Below are 23,150 nucleotides of genomic sequence, written 5' to 3'. Positions count from 1 at the left end.
CGAGCGGTGCCAACGCGGCTGCACCCCAGAGGCTGCAGGGATTAGGGATTAGGACAGGGATTAGCGTTGGGCCGGCTCATCTATCGCACCGGCACAGGGACGGGGTGCGCCAGGCGGTGGCTTCGCTGGTGCCCGGTGCCCCCCGCAGCATCCCCCGGCACACGGTGCGGTGCCAGCGCTGGTTCTCTCCACCTTAAGAAACGTGTCCCTCCCCGCTACCTTCACACCCTCCGCTCGCTTCCCCTCCGGCGGCCGCTGCATAATATTTTTATTTGTCAGCCAGGTTTCCTGTTTGCAATCCTCACGCTTACGGGCGGCCGGGGGACATCAGCCGCCGGGACGTCGGTGAGGGGGACACTGACCGCCTGTGGCTCGTCCCACCGCTCCTCGACGAGCCGAGGTGCTGGAAACGCCAGGAATTGCCCCTAAAAGGTCTTTTCCAGCTCCTCTCCGCAGCTGGCCACGGGGACAGCGTGGGGGGATTTCTCAAGAGACCTTGGGAGGAGGAACGCAAAGAGCTTTTATTCTTCTGAGCCGCAGCTGGAGCCAGCGGCCAGCTCCTGCCCTGGCTCTCTGGGAAACGCCGGGATTTCGAGGAAAAGCCTGGCACCGCCGGGGTTTGCTGGAGGAAGGCTGGAGCTGCGCGCGGGGCCGCGGCGCCGGAGGTGAGGGATGCCGGGGTCGGGCTCTGTCCCGGTGCAGGGGGTGGTCAGGGAGTTTTGGGGGTCTGCGGAGCTTTTTTTTAAGCAGTTGGATGCTGGGGAGCGGCCACCTGCGAGGTCACTTCGCTGGGAGCCCGTTTTCTGGCTGTCGTGCAGCCGAGGCCGGGGCGGTTTTCCCGGGCTGACGGGCAGCGGGACGACGCGCAGCCCCCCCGGTTCCAGCCCCCGCTGCCGTGAGCTCGGCCGCGGAGCCGTGGGGGCCGCCCGTGCCTCAGTTTCCCTCCCTTGCAAAAACCAGCTCGGCGGCACGGCGCGGGGGGGGCTGCGCAGCGAGGGACATCGGCTGTTTGTGTCCCTCCCAGGGGGACAAACGGATGCGCTGTGACCCTGGGCGGCGTGTTGGCCACTGCGGCCATGTCACATGCTGGGGACGGTGGCTCGGCTCCAGCTATGGCCCCCCCCACGCACGTACCAGCCCGGGGACCAGCTGGCTCCGTGGGTGAGTGGTGCCTGGCCGGGTGTCCCCCACCCAGCCCTGGGGGTGCCACAGGACTGTCCCCGTGGGCAGCAGCTGTCCCCTGTCCCGGCTGGCCGGGGAGTGAGGGAGAGCACGGTGGGTGTGGAGGAAGGCTCGGGGTGGGGTAAGGGGGCACAGCCGGGCTGGGAGCGGGGGTGAGCGAGGGAGGACTGGGCTTGGGGACCCCAGAGGGCTGCGGTGGGGGGACAGGAGGGGTCCCAGCCCCTGTTTGGGGCAGCCACCAGTGCAGCACAACCCTGTGGGGCCGGGGACGTGGTGACAGGCTGCCTGTGGCCAGCGTGGGACCATCCCCTGGGGGGCTCGAATCCCCCCAGGAGAGGGGGCATTAAACCCCTTGCACTCCAGCTTTGGGAGGGGGGTAAATCCGGGGGGGGGGTAAATCCCGGTGTGCTGAGCAGGGGCTGGGGAGCCCGTGCAGGATCTGGCCCCGCCGTCCTTTTTGCTGCGATAAAGCTGAGCCAGGTGGCTGGGAGGGGGCTGACGTCTCAAGGTCTCGTGCTCCCTTATCGAACTGTTTTTTCCTGCGGGGGGGACCCCGCCTCTGGCTGATATCACCTTCCTTATCGCTTTCCTGGTGGCCTTGAACCCCGCAGCCAGGACCCCCTGCCTGCACCAGCCCAGGAAACCTCCCGCTCCCGGGGACACAGCGCTGGGGACATCGAGGTGGCCCCAAGACTGGGGCCCAGAGCCCACGTCCCCCCTTCTCCTCATCCCTGCGAAGCCGCTGGTCCCGGCTACTCTGACCACTGGAGGATCACTAGCCCCATTTTACAGCTGGGGAAACTGAGGCACGGCGGGGGTCACGCCCCGGCGTTTGCCTGCTGCTGCGTGAGCTGACCACCACAAGAGGCTGGTTTGTGGCTTGAAGCTGCCGGGGGTGAGAACCAGACCCCCCCCTTAGCAGGTGCTGCACCAAAACCCATCACTGTAATGAGTTGGGGGGGGCTCTGCCAAGACCACAGTGCGGGCAGGGTGCAGGCAGGGCCCTCCATGGGGCCTCGCTGTCCCCCCCACAGCCTCTCTCCCCCTCACCCCGGGCCTTCTTGTCTTTGCAGTGATGGCCGAGGGCGGCCAGGCCGGGGTCGTGGCTGGGGGGGGGCCGGGAGCTGCCCCTGACAGCACCCAGGTGAGTCGCAGCCGAGGAGCTGAGATGTGGGGCTGCGGGTGTGGGGGTCTCCTGCCCGGGGGCTGCGGGGGACAACCAGGCTGGACTATTAACCCCCTTTTTTTAAAAAAAACCCCAAACAGCGATGTTAGTTTTTCGCTGTGTTTTGCACCCCCCATCCTCCCCCGTGCAGTGAGGGGCACAGGGGCTGGTGTGACCCCCCCCCCTCCCTGCCTGCTCCTGCCTGATTTCTGAGCCCGCTGGGCAGCCCCTGCCCACCCCGATTGAGGGGTGAAGGTCTCCAAATCCCCACGTGCTGGAGAGTTTGGCACGAACTGGGAGAACCGGCCAGGGCCTCAGCTCAGCCACAGTATTAGACACTGGAGAATCCCCTCTAGGGTGTTCGGGGGGGGGTCTCCATAGGGTGGGGGGTCCCTGCATGGGCCAGGTCCAACACATCACCGCACCCCGGACAGGCGGCTGAGCCGGATGCTGGTGCGTCCCCGCAGGATATGGGGGCTACAGGGAGCGAGGGGCTGGTGGCCACCCTCAGCCCGGGCAACGTGGAGGACCTGTACGAGCTGCTGGAGAAGCTGGGCAGGTGAGCGGGGGGCGGGCAGGGCTCCTGCCTGCGCGGGGTCCCCGCAGGCAGCCGGACGCCTGGGTTGTCCCCCACCGGTGTTGGGGGGGGGTGGGGGACAGCCCAGCCGTGCCCCCAGCCCGGTTTCTCGCCGCAGCGGCCACTTCGGGGTGGTGAAGCGGTGCCGGGAGCGCAGCACCGGCACCTTCTACGCCGCCAAATTCGTGAAGACGCGGCGCTGCCGGGGCAGCCGCCTGGGGCTGGAGCGGGCGCAGGTGGAGCGGGAGGTCGCCATCCTCCGCCAGCTCGACCACCCCAACATCATGCGGCTCCACGACCTCTTCGCCAGCCGAGCCGAGATGGTGCTTGTTCTGGAGCTGTGAGTGGGGGGTCCCAGGGTTGGGGGACACACCCATACACACCCCCCCCCTCCCATTTTGTGCCGTGCGTTGGAGGTGGTGGAGCTCAGCCCCGTCCTCGCGCCGCGCAGGATCGGCGGCGGGGAGCTCTTCGACTTCATCGCGGCCAAGGAGATGCTGTCGGAGGAGGAGGCCATCGAGTTCCTGGGGCAGATCCTGCACGGGGTGCAGTACCTCCACGCCCGCCACATCGCCCACTTCGACCTCAAGGTGCCCGAGGGGACCCCCTGTCCTCACTCCCTGGGGGATTAGAGGCTGCATCCCCCCTCACCGGGCACCTCCAGAGCCCTGGCCGCATCCTGCCTGCCTTCCCGGGCTGCTGCTGCGCTCACCGGACACCGGCAGATCCTGGCCCCCCCTCGTCACCCTGTCGTGCCCGGCCTTGTCCCCGCAGCCCGAGAACATCATGCTGCAGGAGAAGGATGTCCCCAAACCCCAGATCAAGATCATCGACTTCGGGCTGGCCCAGCACCTGGAGGACGGCGTCACCTTCAAGAGCCTCTGTGGGACCCCCCAGTACATCGGTATGGGGCTGGCGGTCCCCAGGGGGTCCCCGAGCAGCCCTGCTCTGTGGGGACGCAGCGAAAGGACCCCCCGGGGTGGGGATGGGACCTCCTGGGCGTGAGGAGAGGGAGGTGGCCGGGACGGTGCTGTCCCCTCTAATGTCCCCCCCCGGCTCTGCGTTCACCCCCAGCTCCTGAAGTGATCAACTATGAGCCGCTGAGCTCCGCGACCGACATGTGGTGAGGAGCGGGGACCTGGGGGTGACGGGCTGAGCCGGGGGGGCAGGTTGGGACCCTCCTGGGTGCCACGGGGCACAGGGGGACCCCAGGGAGGGCAGCACCTGACCCCCACCTCTGCCTTTCAGGAGCATCGGGGTCATCACCTACATCCTGTGAGTACGGGGAGATGCTCCCTGTGGTTGGGGGCAACTGAGGCACGGGGACAAGCCCGGGCACTGGGGGGGCCGAGCCAGTGCCGTCCCAGCACTCAGTGGCTCTGTCGTGTCCCCGCAGGCTCAGCGGCTTGTCCCCCTTCCAGGGTGAGACGGACGCCGAGACCCTCTCCAACGTTGTGGCTGGTGCCTACGAGTTCGAGGAGCACTGCTTCAGCCAGACCTCCGAGATGGCCAAGGACTTCATCCGGCAGCTGCTGGTGAAGGAGCCGGGGTGAGAGTCCCCATCCTCAGCTCTAGCCCCATCATCCCCATCCCCATCATCTCCATCCCCATCATCCCCATCCCCATCATCTCCATCCCCATCATCTCTATCCCCATCTCCATCTTCATGCTGTCTCCATCCCCATCTGCAGCTCCATCAACCCCATATTCATCTCCATCATCTTCCAGTCCATCTCCAACATCCTCATCCTCATCATCCCCACCCCATCTCCATCACCTCCATCATCCTTATCCCCATCTGCATCCCCATCCCCATCTCCATCTTTATCTCCATCCCATCCCCACCATCCTCATCCCCCTCTCCACCATCCCATTCCTCATCTCCATCATCTTCATCATCCTTATCCCCAGCCCCATCTCCATCTCCATCCCTGTCATCCCCATCTCCATCCCCATCTCCATCATCTCCACCATCCTCATCCCCATCTCCATCATCTCCACCATCCTCATCCCCATCTCCATCATCTCCACCCCCTCTTCATCATCTCCATCATCCTCATCCCCATCTCCATCTCCACCCCCATCCCCATCCCATCCCCCTCCCCATCATCCCCATCATCTCTATCCCCATCCCCATGGTGGATGTTTGGTGCCGGGACCCCCCCGTTCCCCCCCTGCCACCCCCGCTCTGTGCTGCAGGCACCGCATGACGGCGGCCGAGTGCCTCGTCCATCCCTGGATCAAGGTGAGAGGGATGGGCTGGGGGGGTGGGGGGGCGCCGGACCCCCGGGAGCAGGGTGGGGGCACGGGGACGACGCTGTGTCCTCGTCCCGGCAGCCCCTGAGCCGGAAGCAGGCGGCGAACCGGAGCCGTTCCTCCATCAACATGAAAAACTTCCGCAAGTTCAACGCTCGGAGGAAGTGGAAGGTGAAGGGGGGTCCCGGCTCGAGGCGGGGCCGGGGGGGGCACCCAGAAATGGGGTCCCCCCACCCGTGGGGTCCCGGGGGAGCTCGGGCTGTGCTCCATCCCAGGGCTGGCCGTATCGCAGGGTCTCTGTGTCGGGGGGATGTAGCGCCGTGGGGTGTTGGGGACAGAGGAGGGGTGTGACCCCCCCTCGGACCCCCACTTTCCTGCCCCCCCCCAGCTGTCCTACAACATGGTGGCTGCCTGCAACCGGCTCTGCCGCACGCGGCTGCTCTGCGGCCTGAGGAAGGAGGACGAGGAGCTGGTGAGCGGCCAGGAGCCCCCAGATCCCCCCTCTAGCAAGGGCTGGGGTGGGGGGGAGAAGGGATTTGGGGGGGGGGGGGGCCTGTCCCCCCCGATGGAGTGGGGGGTGGGCTGTGCAGTGGCTGTGCAACGGGGGGTGTCCCCACCTGGGGTGCCCTCTCCCCTGGGAGGGGGGAGTCCTCACCCCTGGGGGGGTTGTTTCGCCTAGGGGGGTTCCTCTCCCTTGGGGGGGTCCTCTCCTGGGGGGGGGGGATCTGTCCCTCCTCTCCAGCCTCCCCTGTGCCCCCAGCGCTGCTGCGAGAGCGACCAGGAGGAGGAGGGCAGCCACCCCGTCACGCTGCTGCGCCGGCGGCGAAGCAGCTGCTCCTGAGCCCCCCCCCCAAAAGGAGACGGGACCCCCCGAGAGGGCCCATCCCATGAGAGGAGCCCTGGGGGGGATCCCCCTGTCTCCCCATCCCAGGGGGCAGCAGCGCCATCCGGCCCCAGTAGCTCCCAGTTCCATGGTGCTGGAGGGTCACTGAGGCAGCAGAACCCCCCTCCCTGTCCTACCCCCCCAGGTCTTTGCTGCAGTGGGGTGGGGGCTGCCCCACGGCTTGGACCCTCGCCCGTCCTCAGCCCCGGTGCGAGAAATAAATGTCTTCCCCCTCATCCCTCCTCCTCTCCTGCATCTGCTGAGCACCCGCAGCTTCATCCTGCTCCACCTCCTCGCTGCAGGGCTGCTGGGGTGTGGGGACCCTGGGGGACGTGGGGACCCTGGGGGATGTGGGAACCCCAAGGAATGTGGGGACCCTGGGGGATGTGGGGACCCCAGGGGATGGGGGGACCCTGCAGGACGTGGGGATCCGGGGGATGGGGGGACCCCAGGGGATGTGGGGACCCGGGGGATGTGGGGACCCCAAGGAATGTGGGGACCCCAGGGAACGTGGGGACCCTGGGGGATGTGGGGACCCCAGGGGATGGGGGGACCCTGCAGGACGTGGGGATCCGGGGGATGGGGGGACCCCAGGGGATGTGGGGACCCAGGGGACGTGGGGTCCAAACACCCCAGATCCACCCCGTGATGGAGGGTGACCCTTGCGTCGGCCCCTCCGTGCCGGGGTCTCCGTTGGTTCTCGGTTGTCCCCCCCCCAGAGCAACCTGGATCCTCCTGCTCCAACTGGGGAAACTGAGGCAGGAGGCAGCGCTTCCTTCCCAGCCCACGTGGGAAGGGGGGGGCCGCCCTGTTTTCCCCCTCTTTATTTCCCAAACAAGCCCTGGCCCTGGCCCTGACAGTTGTCAGGCTAAATATTTAGTGTGCGCCAGCCGAAAACAAAAGTGAAGGGGCCGCAGGGTCCGGGCAAGGGCCGCGGGGGCCACCCCTATCCCGGCGTGCCGTGGGTGCCGGCGGGGACGGACACGGTGCAGCAGCGCCCGAGGCGCGACGGGGACGGGACCCTGGGGTCCCACTCGGGGATGGGGACAAGGGTGCTGGGGGTCCTGCGGTTGGGGGTGACGCTGCTGGTCCTTGGGCCCCTCCCGCTGCCCCTCGTGCGAGCCCCGTCTGAAAGTAAGTGCCTGGAAAGGAGAGGGGGGGTGGGAGCTTGGGGGGACATGGGGACAGATCGGGGCGGGGGGGGCTGCGTGGCGATGCCTGTGGGGGGTTACAAGAGCCAGACCCTCTTTCGGTGCTCCCTGCCTCAGTTTCCCCCTGTAAGCTGTGGACCCCCCCCCCCATCCAGGGCAGGAGGGGCAGAGTGTGGGACCCCCCGTGCTGTTGGGATGGGAAGGGGGGACTCGGGGGGGGGCTCGGCCAGAGCCGGGGGTATCAATCACTTGGCCCCGGCAGGAGCTGGGATGGTGGAAAATTTTTGCTGCTGCTGGGATGGAAAACGGCTGGGGCAGGGAGCATGGGGGGGGGGGGCGGTGAGGGGTCCCAGCTCTTGTGGTCATGGCGGGGGACGTCCGTCTGGGTGGGGGTACCAGGAGGGCTCAGGGTCTGTCAGTCTGTCCTGCCTTCCCCTCGCCCCGTGCCTCAGTTTCCCCAAGCACTGAGAGGGGGTGGGAGCGATGGAGGAGGGGGTGAAGCATCCCGGTGCTGGGGCTGTGCTGAGAGCTGCCGGGGGGGACACACACCTCGCTGTGTCTGCCCCCACCAAGGACCCCTGTCCCCAATCTGTCCCCCTCCAGGGACGCGGGGTCCCCCGTCCCCGTGTGCGGTGAAGGGACGGGGTGACTGCCAAGGTCAGGGCGGGTGGCGGTGGCAGCGGGGGCTGTAACCCCTCCTGTCTCACGGGAGGATGGAGGGGACCCCCGTGTCCTCACCTGGGGGGCACAGGGCTCCCCCCGGCCGGCACCAACCCCCTACAAATTGCCGAGCCCTGGCGTGGGGCACGATCCTGCCGCCGCGGGCAGCTGCCAGGGCCGCGGTGTCCATGGTTAGTGAGTGACACCGGGAGGGGAGAAACGCCACCGGGGACACGTTCAGGACACGGCCACGAGCCGCTGGCCGGCGGGTCCCCGTGGCAGGGACGGCCATGCCGGGGTGCCGGCGTTGCCCGGTGTTTAGGGTACAGGCCGAGCCGGTTGTGTTTGCTCCGGGTGTTTACAGTAAATCCCTCGCGGGGATCTCAGCAGCTTCTTTCCATCATAACTCGGCGTCAGGTTTCAGGCCGGGGATGCTGCCGGTGGGAAGCTGCCAGCTCCTCCTGGCTCTTGCGTCCCTGCCGGGATTGGGAAGTGGGGGATGCTCGGCCCTGTGCTGCCCCCGATGCTCCCGCTCCCTGCCAGGCTCCGGGTGGGAAATCCCCGCGATGGCAAACCCACCGCCGGGGCGGCCGTGCCACGTGGGTGCCCGCGGTAGCCTCGTGTGCCCCGTTAGCCCGCCTGGGCACCGTGCCGGGGAGTTAATGGGAGCGACCTTGTGGGTAACCACATGTCCGTGGGGGGAAGATGCTCCCCCCCCCCCGGCTGCCCCACAGCTTGGGGAAGGGGGAAATCCCTCTGCACCCCCAGCCAGACCCCCCCGGGTGGGGCTGGGATGTGATCGGTGGGGCGAGACAGCCGCCCGGGCAGCCAGAGCTCGTTAACATCACCGCTCGCCGCGCTGACGGACGCGTCGTGCCCCGGAGAGCCGCAACGCGCCGGCTGCCTGTCAGAGCCACTCGCGTCTTCCCCGACAGCCCAACCCGACTGCAGCCCCCTCTGACAGGCAGCGCCGGGATATTAAACCCCCCCGAGCATCACTGCGGCCCCAGCCATGGGCACAGAGGGGGGACCCCTGGGTCACAGGGGGGGGGTTTTGAGGGGGCAGCTGCCCCATCCCTGCTGCCCACGGCGTCCCCCTCTCGCCACCCCAGTCTGCGGCAGCATGGACATCCGCAACGACGTCTCCCAGCTGCAGAAGCTGGAGAACTGCTCCATCATCGAGGGCAACCTGCAGATCCTGCTGATGTTCACCACGGGCGCCGAGGATTTTCGGGGGCTCAGCTTCCCTCGCCTGCTCATGATCACCGAGTACCTGCTCCTTTTCCGCGTCTACGGGCTGGAGAGCCTGCGGGATCTCTTCCCCAACCTCTCGGTCATCCGTGGCACCAACCTCTTCTTCAGCTACGCCTTGGTCATCTTCGAGATGCCGCATCTGCGGGACGTGGGGCTGCACAGCCTGGGCCACGTCCTGCGCGGCTCCGTCCGCATCGAGCGCAATCAGGAGCTTTGCCACCTCTCCACCATCGACTGGGGGCTGCTGCTGCCCGACGCCGTGGACAACACCTACATCGTCGGCAATAAATTGGCCGAAGAATGCGCCGACGTCTGCCCGGGCATCCTGGACGTGGAGAAGCCGTGCGCGCAGACCAGCGTCAACGGGCAGCTGGATTATCGCTGCTGGACATCCAGCTACTGCCAGAAAGGTGGGTGCCGGCGGCGCGGGGCTCGATCGTGGCGGCTGTTTTGCCGGCGTGGTGTTGGTTTGCGCCGCGGCGGCTGTGGGGTAAACTGGGAGGGCACTGGGGAAGGCTGGTGGAGCCACCAGGGGATGGCAGGCCCCGGCACGTGGCCATCGCTTCCTTGTCGCCGGGAGCGCAGCCCGTGCCAGCGGCGTGGCGGGGGTAACTGGATCCGCGCTGTATCATTCTCCGGAGGAGAGGCCAGCTCCTGGTTGCCCTGTTTTCCCAGCGGGGAGGTAAATACGGGCCCCTCCCGGGCTCGTTTGCTGTAAACAGGAGAGCTGGTAATGAAATATATACTATAAACACCGATCCTTATCGGCGTTGTAACCTCGGCTGCTGCCCCGGTGCTGGGGCTGGGGCTGAGCATGGGCTGAGCCTCACCCCATCCGTCCGTCTGTCCGTGCAGCCCTGCAGGCACCCATCCAGTGGCTCACACGGCCGCCCCTCGGCCCAGCTGTCCGTCCGTCCACTCACCGTTGGGCTGTCCCTCCATTCCCCCACCCGTTCCTGCATCCGTCAGTCTGTCCCTGCCTCCGTCCATCCTCCATCACTTCATCCTTCCATCCTTCCATCCACCCCTCCATCCCTGCATCCCTCCCTCCATCTCCCCTCAATCCCTCCATCCCTCCATCTCTTCATTCTTCCATCACTGCGTCCTTCCATCCCTCCATCCATCCCCTTCATCCCTCCCTCCATTCCTGCATCCCTACATCCCTCCTTCCATCCCCCTCTCCATCCCTCAATCCCATCATCCTTCCATCCCTGTATCCCTCCATCCTTACATCCCTCCATCCTTCCATGCCTCCATCAGTCCCTACATTCCTGCATCCCTCCCTCCATCCCTGCATCTCTCCATCCATCCCCACATCCCTCCATTCCTGCATCCCTCCTTCCATCTCCCTCTCCATCCTCCATCCCTCCATCACTTCATCCTTCCATCTCTCCATCCCTCCCTCCATTCCTGCATCCCTCCATCCTTCCATTGCTTCATCCCTGCATCCCCCCACTCCTCTCTCCATCCTTGCATCCCTCCATCCAGTCTTGCATCCCTCCCTCCCTCCATCCCTCCACCCCTCTCCCCTTGCCCCCCAGAGCCAGAGGGTGTCAGCAGCCACCCCCCAGCCCTCCCCACCTCTTCCCTCTCACCCGCTGTGTGATCCCCAGACCCCCAGACCCTCCACACTGCCCCAGGGCCGACCGATCTTCTCCCGGAGGCTTCTCCTCGCCCACGGCACTGTTTCTCTCCCCGCAGTGTGCCCGTGTGGCGCGGGCTCAGCGTGCACGGCGGCGGGCGAGTGCTGCCACGCCGAGTGCTTGGGGGGCTGCGGGCGACCCCGCGACAACCGAGCCTGCGTCGCCTGCCGCCACTTCCACTTCAACGGGCACTGCCTGCCCTCCTGCCCGCCCCGCACCTACGAGTACGAGGGCTGGCGCTGCGTCACCGCCGAGTACTGCGCCAGCCTCCGCAAGGTCTCCGACAACCCCCGCGACGCCTCCAAATTCGTCATCCACCAGCGGCAGTGCCTCTCCGAGTGTCCCTCGGGCTACACCAGGAATGAGAGCAGGTAGCGGGGGGTTCCCCAGTGCCCCCCAGCACGGGTACGGCGGTGGCAGGGTGCCCGACTCACGTCCTGTCCCCCATCCTCCTGCCCGCAGCATCTTCTGCCACAAGTGCGAGGGGCTGTGCCCCAAGGAGTGCAAGGTGGGCACCAAGACCATCGATTCGACACAGGCGGCGCAGGAGTTGGGGGGCTGCACCCTCGTCGAGGGGAACCTCATCATGAACATCCGCCGGGGCTGTGAGTGCCGGATCCAGACCCCCCTGCCGGGGTGGGAGAGCTGCTGCGGGGTGCAGGGGGTGAAGGAGGGGGGGTTTTTCCCTTGCAGGGTGAATTAATGAGGGGGTGCCCCTCTCCCCGAGCTCATGCCCGCGGGTTGTCCCCAGATAACCTGGCCTCGGAGCTGCAGAGCAGCCTGGGGCTCATCGAGACCATCACGGGCTTCCTGAAGATCAAACACTCCTTCGCCCTCGTCTCTTTGTCCTTCTTCAAGAACCTCAAGCTGATCCGTGGTGACTCCATGGTGGACGGGTGAGGACGGGGTTGTGGGTTGGGGACACACACGTGGGTTTGGGGGTGCCCGTGCCCACCGCCTCTACCCATGTCTTCTCCTCCAGGAATTACACCCTGTACGTCCTGGACAACCAGAACTTGCAGCAGCTCTGGGACTGGAGCCACCACGTCCTCTCCATCCCCGTGGGCAAGATGTACTTCGCCTTCAACCCCAAGCTGTGCCTGGCCGAGATCTACCGCATGGAGGAGGTGACGGGCACCAAGGGGCGGCAGAACAAGGCGGAGATCAACCCCCGCACCAACGGGGACCGGGCGTCCTGTGAGTACAGGGACGGGGACACCCGGCAGCACCGCGACCTCCTGCCTGAACTCTCCCTCCTCTCCACAGGCAAGACCCAGACCCTGCGCTTCATCTCCAACGTCACCGAGTCCGACCGCATCTTCCTCAAGTGGGAGCGGTACCGGCCCCCCGAGTACCGGGACCTCCTCAGCTTCATCGTCTACTACAAGGAGTCGTAAGTGGTCCCCGCCCCCTACTTGTCCCCATCGCGGAGAGTTTGGGGACCTCACCCTGTGGTGTCCTTGTGTGCTGGTGGGTTGCTGGACATCAGGGGGGTCGTGGGGCTGGGAGGGGGTTCTGGGACCCTCCCCAATGCCCGGTGTGGGGCAGACCCTTCCAGAACGTGTCGGAGTACGTGGGGCAGGACGCCTGTGGGGCGCAGAGCTGGAACGTGCTGGACGTGGAGCTGCCACTCAGCAGTGAGCAGGCGCCGGGGGTGGCCCTCCTCAACCTCCGCCCCTGGACCCAATACGCCATCTTCGTCCGCGCCATCACCCTCACCACCGCCGAGGAAGGACGCAATTACGGGGCGCAGAGCGAGGTGGTCTACATCCGCACCATGCCGGCGGGTAAGGGGCTGGGGAGGAGGATGGGGATGCCCGTGGTGGTCCCCCAAAGATGGATTGACACCCCAGTGTCCACCCAGCCCCGACGGTGCCCCGGGATGTCATCTCCATGTCCAACTCCTCCTCCCACATCGTGGTGCGTTGGAAGCCGCCGACGCAGCGCAACGGCAACATCACCTACTACCTGGTGCTGTGGCAGCAGCTGGCTGAGGACATGGAGCTCTACGTCAATGACTACTGCCACAAAGGTGAGGGCAGGCAGGGCAGGCAGGGCTGCCTGGGACACTGGGCTGGGGATGCTCCTACCAAACTGGGCTCCAGCAGCGCTGCCAGCCCTGCCTGTCTCTGCCTGCAGGTCTGAAGCTGCCCACCAGCAGTGCCGACACCCGCTTTGGGGACGGGGACGTCCCCGAGGTGGAGCAGGACGCAGAGGAGCGGTGCTGCCCCTGCCGCCCTGCCGACGGGCAGCTCCGCATGGAGGGCGAGGCCGAGTCCTTCCAGAAGAAGTTTGAGAACTTCCTCCACAACTCCATCATCATCCCCAGGTGCCGTCTGGGGGGGTCCCTGTGTCAGGAGGGGGTCCCCCAAGTTGGGTGCATGGGTCTGCCCCAGGTGGGGGGTCTGGTGGCTGCTCCTGGCAGATCCTTTAACCAATTTCCTGCTGTCTCAGACCACCCTGGAAGGTGACGTCCATCAACAAGAACCCGCAGAGGTGAGTGGTGACCACACAAACCTGGAGGGTCTCCCCTCCCCTGCTCGATTTTGGGGGACATCCCAGGCATCCTGGCTCCCCACCACCTCCTGTCCCCATCTCCCGCAGGACCCCGAAGCGGCGCAGGGACGTGGTGGCCATCACATCCCCGGCCAACGCCTCTTCGGCAGAGCCGCCGGCCCCGAGCCGCGCTGGGGGCGAGCCCAAACCCGACTTTCAGATCTTTGAGGACAAGGTGGTGCGCGACCGGGCGGTGCTGTCGCGGCTGCGGCACTTCACCGAGTACCGCATCGACATCCACGCCTGTAACCACGCCGCACACACCGTGGGCTGCAGCGCCGCCACCTTCGTCTTCGCCAGGACCATGCCGGAGCGTATGTCCCATCAGCCTCCCCCCTCCCAAGCCCTGGCTCGGCGATGCTGGGATGCTCTGGGCTCCTGGTGAATTCCAGGGGATTGGCAGAGGGTTGGGGTCTGGGTGATGCCCTCAGAGCTTGACCCCCCCTGTGCCCCCCTCCAGTGCAAGCTGACAACATTCCCGGCAACGTCACGTGGGAGCCGGCCAGCAAGAACAGCGTCCTGCTGCGCTGGGAAGAGCCCAGGAACCCCAACGGGCTCATCCTCAAGTATGAGATCAAATACAGCCGTGAGAGCGAGGTGAGGACCATCCCCCACCAGCACCCCCTGCCCTGACAGGTCTGGTGAGGGGGCACAGCTCCCTTCCCCTTCCCCTTCCCCTTCCCCTTCCCCTTCCCCTTCCCCTTCCCCTTCCCCTTCCCCTTCCCCTTCCCCTTCCCCTTTCCCCTTTCCCCTTTCCCCTTTCCCCTTTCTCCTTTCCCTTGTCTTGGGGGGGCTGAAGCCCCCTTTGCCACCCCCCCACTGTCCCCTCCAGGAGGTCACCACTGTCGTCTGTGTCTCCCGTCACCGTTACTCCAAGTACGGGGGGGTCCACCTGGCTCTGCTCCAGCCGGGCAACTACTCGGCCAAGGTCCGGGCCACCTCGCTGGCCGGCAACGGCTCATGGACGGGGCTCGTCAAATTTTACATCCTGGGCCCAGGTACCCGCGGGGGACAAGGGGGACATCAGTGGGGTCCCCGGCTGTGGGACAGGCAGGGAGGGGGGACTGTGTGGGGCTGGGGAGCTGGGGGTCGGGGGGGGGTGGTGGATGAGCACTGGGCAGTTGGGGGGTGGTGGTGGGATGGGGAGAGGGAGGGTTGGGGGATGCTGCTGGGTTTGGGGAGCTGGGGGGCAGGGAGTGCTTCAGGGCTGGGACACTGGGGATCAGGGGGTGCTCCTGGATTGGGGGAGCTGGGGGACTGGGGGACGCTGCTGGATTGGGGGACTGGGGGATGCTGATGGGCTGGAGACACCCTGAGATCAGTGGGTGCTGCTGGGCTGGGGAGCTGCGGCTCAGGGGATGCTCCTGGATTTGGGGAGCTGGGGATCAGGAGGATGCTGGGGGGATTGGGGGGACTGGGGGGTGCTCTGGGACAGGGACACCCCGAGATCAGTGTGTGCTGCTGAGCTGGGGGGCTGGGGGCAGCGTGTGGGGGGGCGATGGGTGCCCAGACCCTGGCCCACGGTCGCTGGTCCCGGCAGCCGAGGAGGAGTCCGGCAGCTTCTACGTCCTGCTCACCGTCACGCCCGTGGTCCTCATGGTGCTCATCTCCTGCCTCGCCATCTTCCTCTTCTTCTATAACAAGAAGAGGTAACGACCCCCCTCTCACCCCCCAGGGCTGGGCTGGGCCCCGATCCAGCCGTGCCAGGGCTGGGGAAGGGTGGTGGTGGGGTGGCATGGTGCCCTCGCCCCCCCTCCTCTGAGGGCTGCCCGGCTCTGGCAGGAGCAACGCCGGGTACCCCAGCGGGACACTCTACGCCTCCGTCAACCCCGAGTACTTCAGTGCCTCGGACAGTACGTAGGGACGGGCAGGGGTGTCCCCCCGGGTCTGTGGGGTCGTGCCGGGGGTGTGGGGTGGGGCGGGGATGGAGATGGGGATGGGACGGGATAGGGAGGGGATGGGGTTGGAGATGGGGATTGGATGGGGATGGGGATGGGGATAGAGATGGGATGGGGATGGGATGGGGGTGGGAATGGGATGAAGATGGGGATGGGATGGATATGGGGATGAGATGGGGATGAAGGTGGAGATGGGGATGGGATGGGGATGGGATTGGATGGGGGTGGAGATGGGGTTGGGATGAAGATGGACCTTGGGATGGGATGGGGAGGTGGACAAGGATGGGGACAAGGATGGAGATGGGGATGGAGACAGGGATAGTGATGGGGTGGAGATAGGATTGTGTGAGGATGGAGGTGGGGATGGTGACAGGAATGGGGATGGTGACAGGGATGGGGATGAGGATGGTGAGGGGGACGGGGTGGTCCCCCCGCGCCCCGCAGTGTACATGCCCGATGAGTGGGAAGTGTCGCGGGACAAGATCACGGTGATCCGGGAGCTGGGGCAGGGCTCCTTCGGGATGGTGTACGAGGGGCTGGCACTGGGGCTGGCCGCTGAGGGCGAGGAGACCAAGGTGGCCCTGAAGACAGTCAACGAGTTGGCCACCATGCGGGAGCGCATCGAGTTCCTCAACGAGGCCTCCGTCATGAAAGCCTTCAAGTGCCACCACGTGGTAGGTGGGCGGCCGAGGGGGGATGGAGGGGAAATGGGGGGGGTCCAGCCACTGACGTGCCACCCCTCTTTGTCCCCCCAGGTCCGTCTGCTCGGCGTCGTGTCCCAGGGCCAGCCAGCTTTGGTCATCATGGAGCTGATGACACGTGGGGACCTGAAGAGCTACCTGCGCTCGCTCAGGCCTGACGCTGAGGTGAGGGGCTGGGGGGGTGCCGCAGCATCCCACGGGCGAAGAGGTGCCCACCCTGTTCTCGGGGGGGTCTTGGGGTGTGTGTGTGTGTCCCCAAACCCCAACTCTCTGTGCGTGACGCAGAACAACCCCGGGCTGCCGCCGCCGTCGCTCAAGGACATGATCCAGATGGCGGGGGAGATCGCCGACGGCATGGCCTACCTCAACGCCAACAAGTTCGTGCACCGCGACCTGGCTGCCCGCAACTGCATGGTGTCCGAGGACTTCACCGTCAAGATCGGAGGTGGGTGGGCAGTGGCGGGGAGGCTCGCTGCCAGCCCCGGCCCCTCCTGTTGCTCACGCCTTCCTCCTCCTCCTCTTCCTCCTCCACCAGATTTCGGCATGACCCGGGATATCTACGAGACTGATTATTATCGGAAAGGGGGCAAGGGGCTGCTCCCCGTCCGCTGGATGTCCCCCGAGGCCCTCAAGGACGGCATCTTCAACACGCAGTCCGATGTCTGGTAGGTTGTTGGGGTGCGGGGGAGTCGCTGGGGGGGGAAGGTGGGATTTGGGGGACGTCCCCCCCGCTGAGCATCGATGTGCCGGCAGGTCCTTCGGCGTGGTGCTGTGGGAGATCGCCACGCTGGCCGAGCAGCCCTACCAGGGCATGTCCAACGAGCAGGTCCTGCGCTTCGTCATGGACAACGGCGTCCTGGAGCGCCCCGAAAACTGCCCCGACAAACTGTGAGTGTAGCGGGGGGACCGCCACCCCCTTCCCCGGACCCTCACCCTGCTGCGGGAAACGCCTGGGTAGGGGGAACCAGCACCCTGGATCCTCACCATGCTGGGGAGGGGGAAACCAGCACCGAGCCCATCACCTTGGCCTCTGGTCTCTGCCACCGTGGGGTGCCAGGGTGCCCCCCAAACCCAGCGGGTTCCCTCTCTCCCGCAGCCACGAGCTGATGTGCCTGTGCTGGCAGCAGAACCCGCGCCAGCGTCCCTCCTTCGTCCAGCTCCTGGAGAGCATCAAGGACCACATGGCGCCCGCTTTCCGCACCCTCTCCTTCTTCTACAGCCCCGAGAACCGCCGGCGCGGCTCGGGGGAACCCTCCGACGCCGAGACGGAGCAGTCCCCCGCCGAGGACGAGCCCCCCGCGTCCCCCCTGCCCGCCCGCAAGGACCGCAGCCCCGGCCGGCTCCCCAACGGGACGGCCTGACTCTGACCCCGGGGTGTCCTCGGACTCTGCACCCCCCTTCTCCATCCATCCTCCTCCGGCCGCGCCCCCCACCACCAGGACCCCCCCCCACCGCGTTATTTATTGCTTCCAAGGGCCCGGCCGAGGAGCGGGTGCCTTGGGAGGGGGGTGGCAGGCAGAGCGAGGATGCTCCGTAGGGTGCGCTTCCCCTGAGGAATAAATTGGGGTGCCCCAAGTTGGGGGGAGGGAGTGGGGGGCTGCCGGTTGGGAGGAGACCACCTGGTCTTTCCTTATGGTTTTTTTTTTTGGGGGGGGGGAATGGATTTCTGGGGGTGGGCAGCGGGATTTGAAGCTCAGGGTCCCCCCACCAACCTGCCTCCACCGCCGCTCCCCACCCACCCAGCAAACAGGTCAGTAGTGCGGCCCCCCCCCCCCCCCCCCCCATTTTACAGGTGGGGAAACTGAGGCACGGGGCAGCCCCGCAGCGGGAGCCGCCTGGGGCCACCCTCGTGCCTCCCCCCAGTTCCTGGCACTGGGACCAGTGTCAGGGCTGTGCTGGTCTGCAGAAGGGGCTTCACTGTCTAATCTGTGGGATGAGCGTGAATAAAGGGGGACGAAGCTCGGCCGTGGCGGTGCCTGGTTTGGGGGGGGGGTCACAGGATGGGGGGGGTGGTACACGGGGATTTCCACTCCCCCCTCTTCCCTCCCCCACCAACCCCATCCGCTTCCTGCACGCCCCAGCTGTGGCTTTGCCCTGCGGTGCCCAAACTGGGGGCGTTTCTGGGGAAAAACGTCAAAGCGCTGGAATCCAGGAGGACGTGGCGGGCGGCAGCCACTGGCCGGCTCTGGTGGGGGGGGGTGTGTGTGCTGTGGGGTCTTGGGGGTGGGGGGGTGTCACCCCAGAGCAGAACCGTGACCCCATGGGTGTCACTGGGGGCTGGTGTGGGTGGGAGATGGGCCCCGGGGCGGAGGCACACGGGAGGAACTCAGGCTGAGAACGTGCTAAACTCGGTGCATGGATGAGCCACCTCCGAGGTGCTTTGGGACAGACCTGGGGACAGGCAGCAGCCAGGTGGGGATGGGGACCCCCGGGGGGGAGGAGGAGAGTCCCCGCCACCAAATGTCCCCCCCGCCCCCATCTCCAGCCTCTCTGCGCCCCAACGTAACGGGGCTGGGGGAAGAGCCTGAGCCAGGGCGGCTCCGTCGCGCTTCCAGATTTTTGGGGCACGGTCTGGGGGGGGTGTGACAGGTTGGGGGGCTCTTGGTGGCCCCGGGAGCCCGGGGGTGCTGGTGTGATGTCCCCTGTCCCTTAGGTGCAGCCTGGTCCTGGAGCGGAGCTGTGCGTGTGTCCGTGTGTGCACACACGTGTGCACGTGTATGTGTGTGTGCAGGCGTGTGCCGCGGTGTGGTCGGGGGTGTCAGGATGCTGCTCTGTGGGGCTGGGGGGTGCGGGTGTAGGGTGCCAGAGTGCAGGCAGGGTGAGGGCAGGGCACAGGCATGCAGGCAAGGTGCAGGGGTCTAGGTGGGGGTCTAGGCAGGGTGCAGGTCGGGTACAGGGGTCTAGGCAGGGTGCAGGGGTCTAGGCAGGGTCTAGGCAGGGTGTAGGTGGGGTGCAGGTGGGGTGCAGGGGTCTAGGTGGGGTGCAGGCAGGGTCTAGGCAGGGTGCAGGGGTCTAGGTGAGGTCTAGGCAGGGTGCGGGGTCTAGACAGGGGTCCAGGCAGGGTGCAGGGGTCTAGGCGGGGTGCGGGCAGGGTTTAGGCAGGGTGCAGGGGTCTAGGTGGGATCTAGGCGGGGTGCAGGCAGGGTCTAGGCAGGGTGCAGGGGTCTAGGCAGGGTGCTGGCAGGGTGCAGGCAGGGTGCAGGCAGGCGCCCTGCTCGCTGCCCGTGTGCGGCGGGACACCGTCCCCGCGGGGCGGGGGGCTCCGGGCAGGGCTGCGGCCGAGCGCGTGTCTGTGTGTCCCCCCCCCAGCGCTCCGGGGGCTTCCCGGGTCCCGAGTGCCGGTGAGTCACGGCCGGGGGGGTCTCCGGGGCCGGGGCGGTGCCGGGGCGGGGGGAGCCGCCGGCCCCTCCCGGGAGGCCGGTCCCTGCCTTGGTTTTAAGCCCCGCACGGCCCCGTGCTCGGGCTGCCGGGCAAGTGCGAGGGAGGGCGGCACCGGCTCCGGCACCGGCTCCAGCACCGGGTCCGGTACCGGCTCCAGCACCGGGTCCGGCCCCGCGATGCCGCCGCTGCCCGCCTGGCTCTGCCTGGCCGCGCTGCTGCTGCCGCTGCCCCTGCCCGCCCCGGGCGCTGCCGGTCCCTGCCCCCGGCCCTGCCGCTGCCCCCGGGCCGGGATCCTGCTCTGCCGGGAGCCCGGTACCGTGGGCAGCCTGGCCCGGCTGCTGCGCACCGGCGGCTTCACCGACGTGTGAGTGGGGACGGGGCGGGGGGGCAGAGGGTGATGGAGAAGGGGGTGATGGGGCTGGGGGACCGGGGGGGATGCAGTGATGGGGCGGGGGGTGATGGAGCTGGGGGACAGGGCGATGGAGATGGGGGCGATGGGGCTGGGGGTGACAGGGATGCGGGTGATGGAGCTGGAGGACCGGACGGGGGGTGACGGGAATGGGAGTAACAGAGCTGGGGGACCGGGCTGGGGGGCTGGGGGTGACAGGGCTGGGGGTGATGGAGCTGAGGGATGCAGTGATGGGGCGGGGGGGTGATGGAGCTTGGGGACAGGGCGGTGGAGATGAGGGTGATGGAGCTCGGGGCTGGGGGTGACGGGGCTGAGGGATGTGGTGATGGGGTGGGGGCAGTGGAGCTCGGGGACAGGATGGTGGAGATGAGGGTGATGGAGTTTGGGGATGGGGGCGATGAGGCTGGGGGTGATGAGCTCAGGGACCAGGCGGAGGGGCTGAGGGTGACGGGGCTGGGGACGGAGAAGGGGGTGATGGAGCTGGGAGTGACGTGGCTGAGGGGTGCGGTGATGGAACGGGGAGTGTGGGACTGGGGGTGATGGGGCTGGGGGCCAGTGATGGGGGTGATGGGGCTGGGGGTGACGCGGCTGGGGGCCGCTGGTGATGGGGGGTGATGGGGCTGGGGGTGTCGGGGCTCAGGACGGGGCGATGGGCTGGGCTGGGGCAGCAACAGAGCAGCGAGTGCTGTGGGGCCGGGATGGCTGTGGGGAGACGGGGGGGATGGAGGCTGCAGAGATGGGGGGGGGGCCCTGCTGCATCCCCCCTCCCCAGGGAGCGAGCAAGGGGCTGGGGGCAGCTCTTCACCCCCTCCCACAGCGATGGCAGTGGGAGCGATGGGCTGAGGGCGCAGCGGGGTGCTCGCGCAGGGAGCTGTGGGTGCAGGGGGGGAACACTGAGCCCTCGTCCCCACCCTGGCGGGGCTGTCACCCTGCACCAGGGTTGGGAGTCTGAGGGGGGGGGGCACCCCGAATTGCTGGTTTGGGGGGATTCTGCTCTCGCTCATCCCCCTGTTCCAAGGTGGGGAGAGGAGGGCTGGAGTGAGGAGGGGTGAGGAGGGTGCTGGGGGGGGGGGTACGGGGTGCTGGGTGATGCCGGGGTGCCCGGTCTCCTGGGTCCTCCCCCGCGCAGCCCCGGCTGTGCCGCATTGCCGGCGGGTGGCTGCGGCACGTCGCTGTGCCTCAGTTTCCCCCGCGGGTCAGGGGACGCTGCGCCGCGGGGCGCTGCCAGTTCTTTGTTCGCTGGCTGGGGCGGGGGCGGGTGGCGGTCCCCGAGAGACCCCCGGCCCTCCCGCTGCCCCAGCCACCCTCGTCCCTCCATCCCCACAGCCTCGTCCGTGGGGGTGGCGATAGGGACCCCCCCCCACCCCCCGGGGGTCAGTGGGACCAAAACCCCCCCGGTGTGGGTCTGACTCCCCAATTAACCGCTAAAAATTTGGGGTTCGCAGGGGAGCCCCTGGGGTGGGGCAGGTGGGAAAACCCCACACCCGCTCCCAAAGGGGCTTTTCTTCACCCCCTGCCTTGAGAAAAGGGGAGGGGGGGGAACAGCTTCATCACCCCCAGCCTCATTGCCCCTATGTGGGGTGCGAGGAAAGGTGGGGACCCACGGGCGAGTGGGGCTGAGACCTGGCAAACTCGCTCTCTGGGTGAGACCGTGGGCTCCAAGCCGCGGCTCAGCCCCGGCCCCATCCCCTGCTGCCATCTCGACCCCCCCTGACCCCCCCTCCCAGCTCCTCCCTGTCTGCCCAGGGGAAACTGAGGCACAGCGGGGCAGCTCAGCTCCGTCCCTGTCCCCAGCCGTGGGCTGGTGCAGGGAGGGGGAGAGCCGTGGCCCCCCACTCCCCTCGCCCCCCGCTTTGCCGGCAGCCCCTGGCGCGTGGGGGGTTTTGGGGCTACTCCCCCGATCCCCCCTCATTTGCCTTCCAGCGTCATTGAGAACCAGCAGCTGCTGACGACCTTGACCCGGGCTGACACCAGGATGCTGCGGGACCTCAGGAGCCTGTGAGCACCCCGGGGTGGGGTCCCTGCTTAGAAACAGGGGCAGGGGGGCGCTGGTGGATGGGGGATCCCCAGAGCTTGATCTCGCTGCGGGGAGGCAAAGGGGGGTGCTCCCAGGGTGGGGATTGGGGGTCCCCAGTGCGGGTGCTCAGCCCTTTCCTCCCCCAGCACCATCTCCAGGTCGGGGCTGCAGCACGTCTCTGCCGATGCCTTCCTGGACACCCCCAGGCTGAGCCACGTGTGAGTATCCCCCCCCCAAATTCCCTCCCCTAACCCCCCACCATCACTTTTAGGGTTCAGCCCTGGCGCAGGGTGGCTGGTCCCCGCGCCCAGGCAGAATCGATGGTGTCCCGCTGCCCACGGGCGCAGCGCTGGGGCCGGGGGGGCCACGGGGGGCTCTGCCGCTGAGTGGGAAACCATCGATCCCCCCCCTGATTGGCAGGCGGCTGCCGGCCCCCCTGGCAGCTCCGTGTTGCCCCAGTGTGGGAGGGGACCCCATAGAGGGAGGGGGGACACCCTGTCTTGGGGTACGTGGGGTGCAGGGAAGGCTGGTGACACCCTGGCAGAGGTGGTTTTGCTTGGTCACGGTGTGACAACGGTGGCCCCGGTGCTGTCCCGTGCCCCGGCCAGACCCTGCAAGGTGGGGGGGTGATGCGGGCTGGGGGTCTGCGGCGGGAAGAGGGGGGGGTGACGGGGTTTGTCCCGGCAGGAATCTCTCCTCCAACGCGCTGCACAGCCTTTCCTGGAAAACCTTCCAGCATCTGCCCCTGCAAGAGCTGTGAGTGATGGCGGTGGAGACGGGGGGGGGGGGGGGCGGGGGGGGAAGGTGGGTGCGGAGCATCCCCTGCCTGGGATGGACCCCGGGGTGATGTGGAGGCAGGGACGGGGCTGGGGGACACAGCGAGATGGCAGCTGTGACAACCCCGGGGGTGACCCCTCGCGCACCTCGGGGGGCACGGGCAGCGCTGGGTGCAGGGGGATGCCCGTGGTGCTGTGGGGGGGAGTGTATGACCCGGAGCTGGGGTCACCACCCCCCGTTTGACCCCTCATCCTCTCCCCTGCCCCGTCGCAGCATCCTGGTGGGGAATCCCTTCAACTGCTCCTGCGGCCTGCGCTGGCTGCAGCTCTGGCAGAACGGGAGCCGGGCTGAACTGGGCAACCAGTCACTGGGCTGCTGGGAGGGCAGCGTGCTGGTCCCGCTGGGCAGCCAGCCCCTCCGCGCCTGCGGTACGTAACAGCGGACCCCGCCGGGTTTGGGTGCTTGTGTCCGCACCCCCTCCCGCCCAGAGCTTGGGGACAGAGTGGGGACGTGGCCCCGCTGAGCTCCTTCCCCTCGGCAGAGCCCCCGAGCGTCCGCATCGAGCCCCCCGACGCGGTGCTGCGCCAAGGGGACGGTGTCAACCTCACCTGCCACATCGCCGCCACCGAGCCACCGGCTA

General features: G+C 67.5%; 3 protein-coding genes across 11 annotated transcripts; all 3 read left to right on the top strand.

Annotated features, from left to right (window-relative positions):
- The first annotated feature begins 79 nt into the window (after positions 1–79).
- LOC141919122 (death-associated protein kinase 2-like) lies at positions 80–6,299 on the top strand. Of its 9 annotated transcripts, XM_074814104.1 has the most exons (14): positions 122–665; positions 1,794–2,104; positions 2,256–2,326; positions 2,782–2,906; positions 3,043–3,264; positions 3,376–3,514; positions 3,699–3,828; positions 3,999–4,047; positions 4,173–4,199; positions 4,321–4,473; positions 5,124–5,169; positions 5,262–5,351; positions 5,569–5,652; positions 5,941–6,299. In XM_074814104.1, the coding sequence occupies exons 3-14, from the start codon at positions 2,258–2,260 to the stop codon at positions 6,019–6,021; spliced, it is 1,215 nt and encodes a 404-aa protein (XP_074670205.1). In that variant the 5' UTR covers positions 122–665; positions 1,794–2,104; positions 2,256–2,257; the 3' UTR covers positions 6,022–6,299. The 9 variants fall into 9 exon arrangements, with proteins under 9 accessions (XP_074670208.1, XP_074670202.1, XP_074670207.1 ...); XM_074814107.1 differs by lacking the exons at positions 1,794–2,104; positions 5,569–5,652; positions 5,941–6,299 and having other exon boundaries at positions 80–164; positions 280–345; positions 444–665; positions 5,262–5,560; XM_074814101.1 differs by lacking the exons at positions 5,569–5,652; positions 5,941–6,299 and having other exon boundaries at positions 115–164; positions 280–665; positions 5,262–5,560.
- Positions 6,300–8,799: 2,500 nt separating this feature from the next.
- INSRR (insulin receptor related receptor) lies at positions 8,800–17,435 on the top strand. The gene is made up of 21 exons (XM_074814108.1): positions 8,800–9,538; positions 10,830–11,142; positions 11,234–11,376; positions 11,523–11,667; positions 11,754–11,968; positions 12,038–12,164; positions 12,320–12,558; positions 12,636–12,803; positions 12,911–13,100; positions 13,226–13,267; positions 13,376–13,641; positions 13,788–13,924; positions 14,160–14,325; positions 14,868–14,976; positions 15,110–15,180; positions 15,670–15,899; positions 15,981–16,091; positions 16,212–16,371; positions 16,462–16,591; positions 16,680–16,814; positions 17,023–17,435. The coding sequence occupies exons 1-21, from the start codon at positions 8,887–8,889 to the stop codon at positions 17,285–17,287; spliced, it is 4,014 nt and encodes a 1,337-aa protein (XP_074670209.1). The 5' UTR covers positions 8,800–8,886; the 3' UTR covers positions 17,288–17,435.
- A 4,256-nt stretch (positions 17,436–21,691) lies between these two features.
- Positions 21,692–23,105, top strand: LOC141919130 (high affinity nerve growth factor receptor-like; the record flags this gene model as incomplete). The annotated part of the gene is made up of 5 exons (XM_074814120.1): positions 21,692–21,714; positions 21,880–21,951; positions 22,421–22,489; positions 22,784–22,938; positions 23,052–23,105. Coding segments are annotated over exons 1-5 (373 nt in total), but the record flags the coding sequence as incomplete, so codon positions are not given.
- Positions 23,106–23,150: the final 45 nt, after the last annotated feature.

The sequence above is a fragment of the Strix aluco genome, unplaced genomic scaffold (genome assembly GCF_031877795.1).
Source record: "Strix aluco isolate bStrAlu1 unplaced genomic scaffold, bStrAlu1.hap1 HAP1_SCAFFOLD_136, whole genome shotgun sequence".
NCBI lineage: Eukaryota > Metazoa > Chordata > Aves > Strigiformes > Strigidae > Strix > Strix aluco.
This window is presented reverse-complemented; position numbering and strand designations above follow the sequence as displayed.

Coding starts and splice junctions, on each gene's coding strand:
- LOC141919122 (XM_074814107.1), top strand. CDS start 2,258: ATGGCCGAGGGCGGCCAGGCCGGGGTCGTGGCTGGGGGGGGGCCGGGA. Junction 3,265..3,375: donor ATGGTGCTTGTTCTGGAGCT/GTGAGTGGGGGG, acceptor CGCGCCGCGCAG/GATCGGCGGCGGGGAGCTCT. Junction 4,200..4,320: donor GGGGTCATCACCTACATCCT/GTGAGTACGGGG, acceptor GTGTCCCCGCAG/GCTCAGCGGCTTGTCCCCCT.
- INSRR (XM_074814108.1), top strand. CDS start 8,887: ATGGGCACAGAGGGGGGACCCCTGGGTCACAGGGGGGGGGTTTTGAGG. Junction 9,539..10,829: donor ATCCAGCTACTGCCAGAAAG/GTGGGTGCCGGC, acceptor CTCTCCCCGCAG/TGTGCCCGTGTGGCGCGGGC. Junction 15,900..15,980: donor CCTTCAAGTGCCACCACGTG/GTAGGTGGGCGG, acceptor TTGTCCCCCCAG/GTCCGTCTGCTCGGCGTCGT.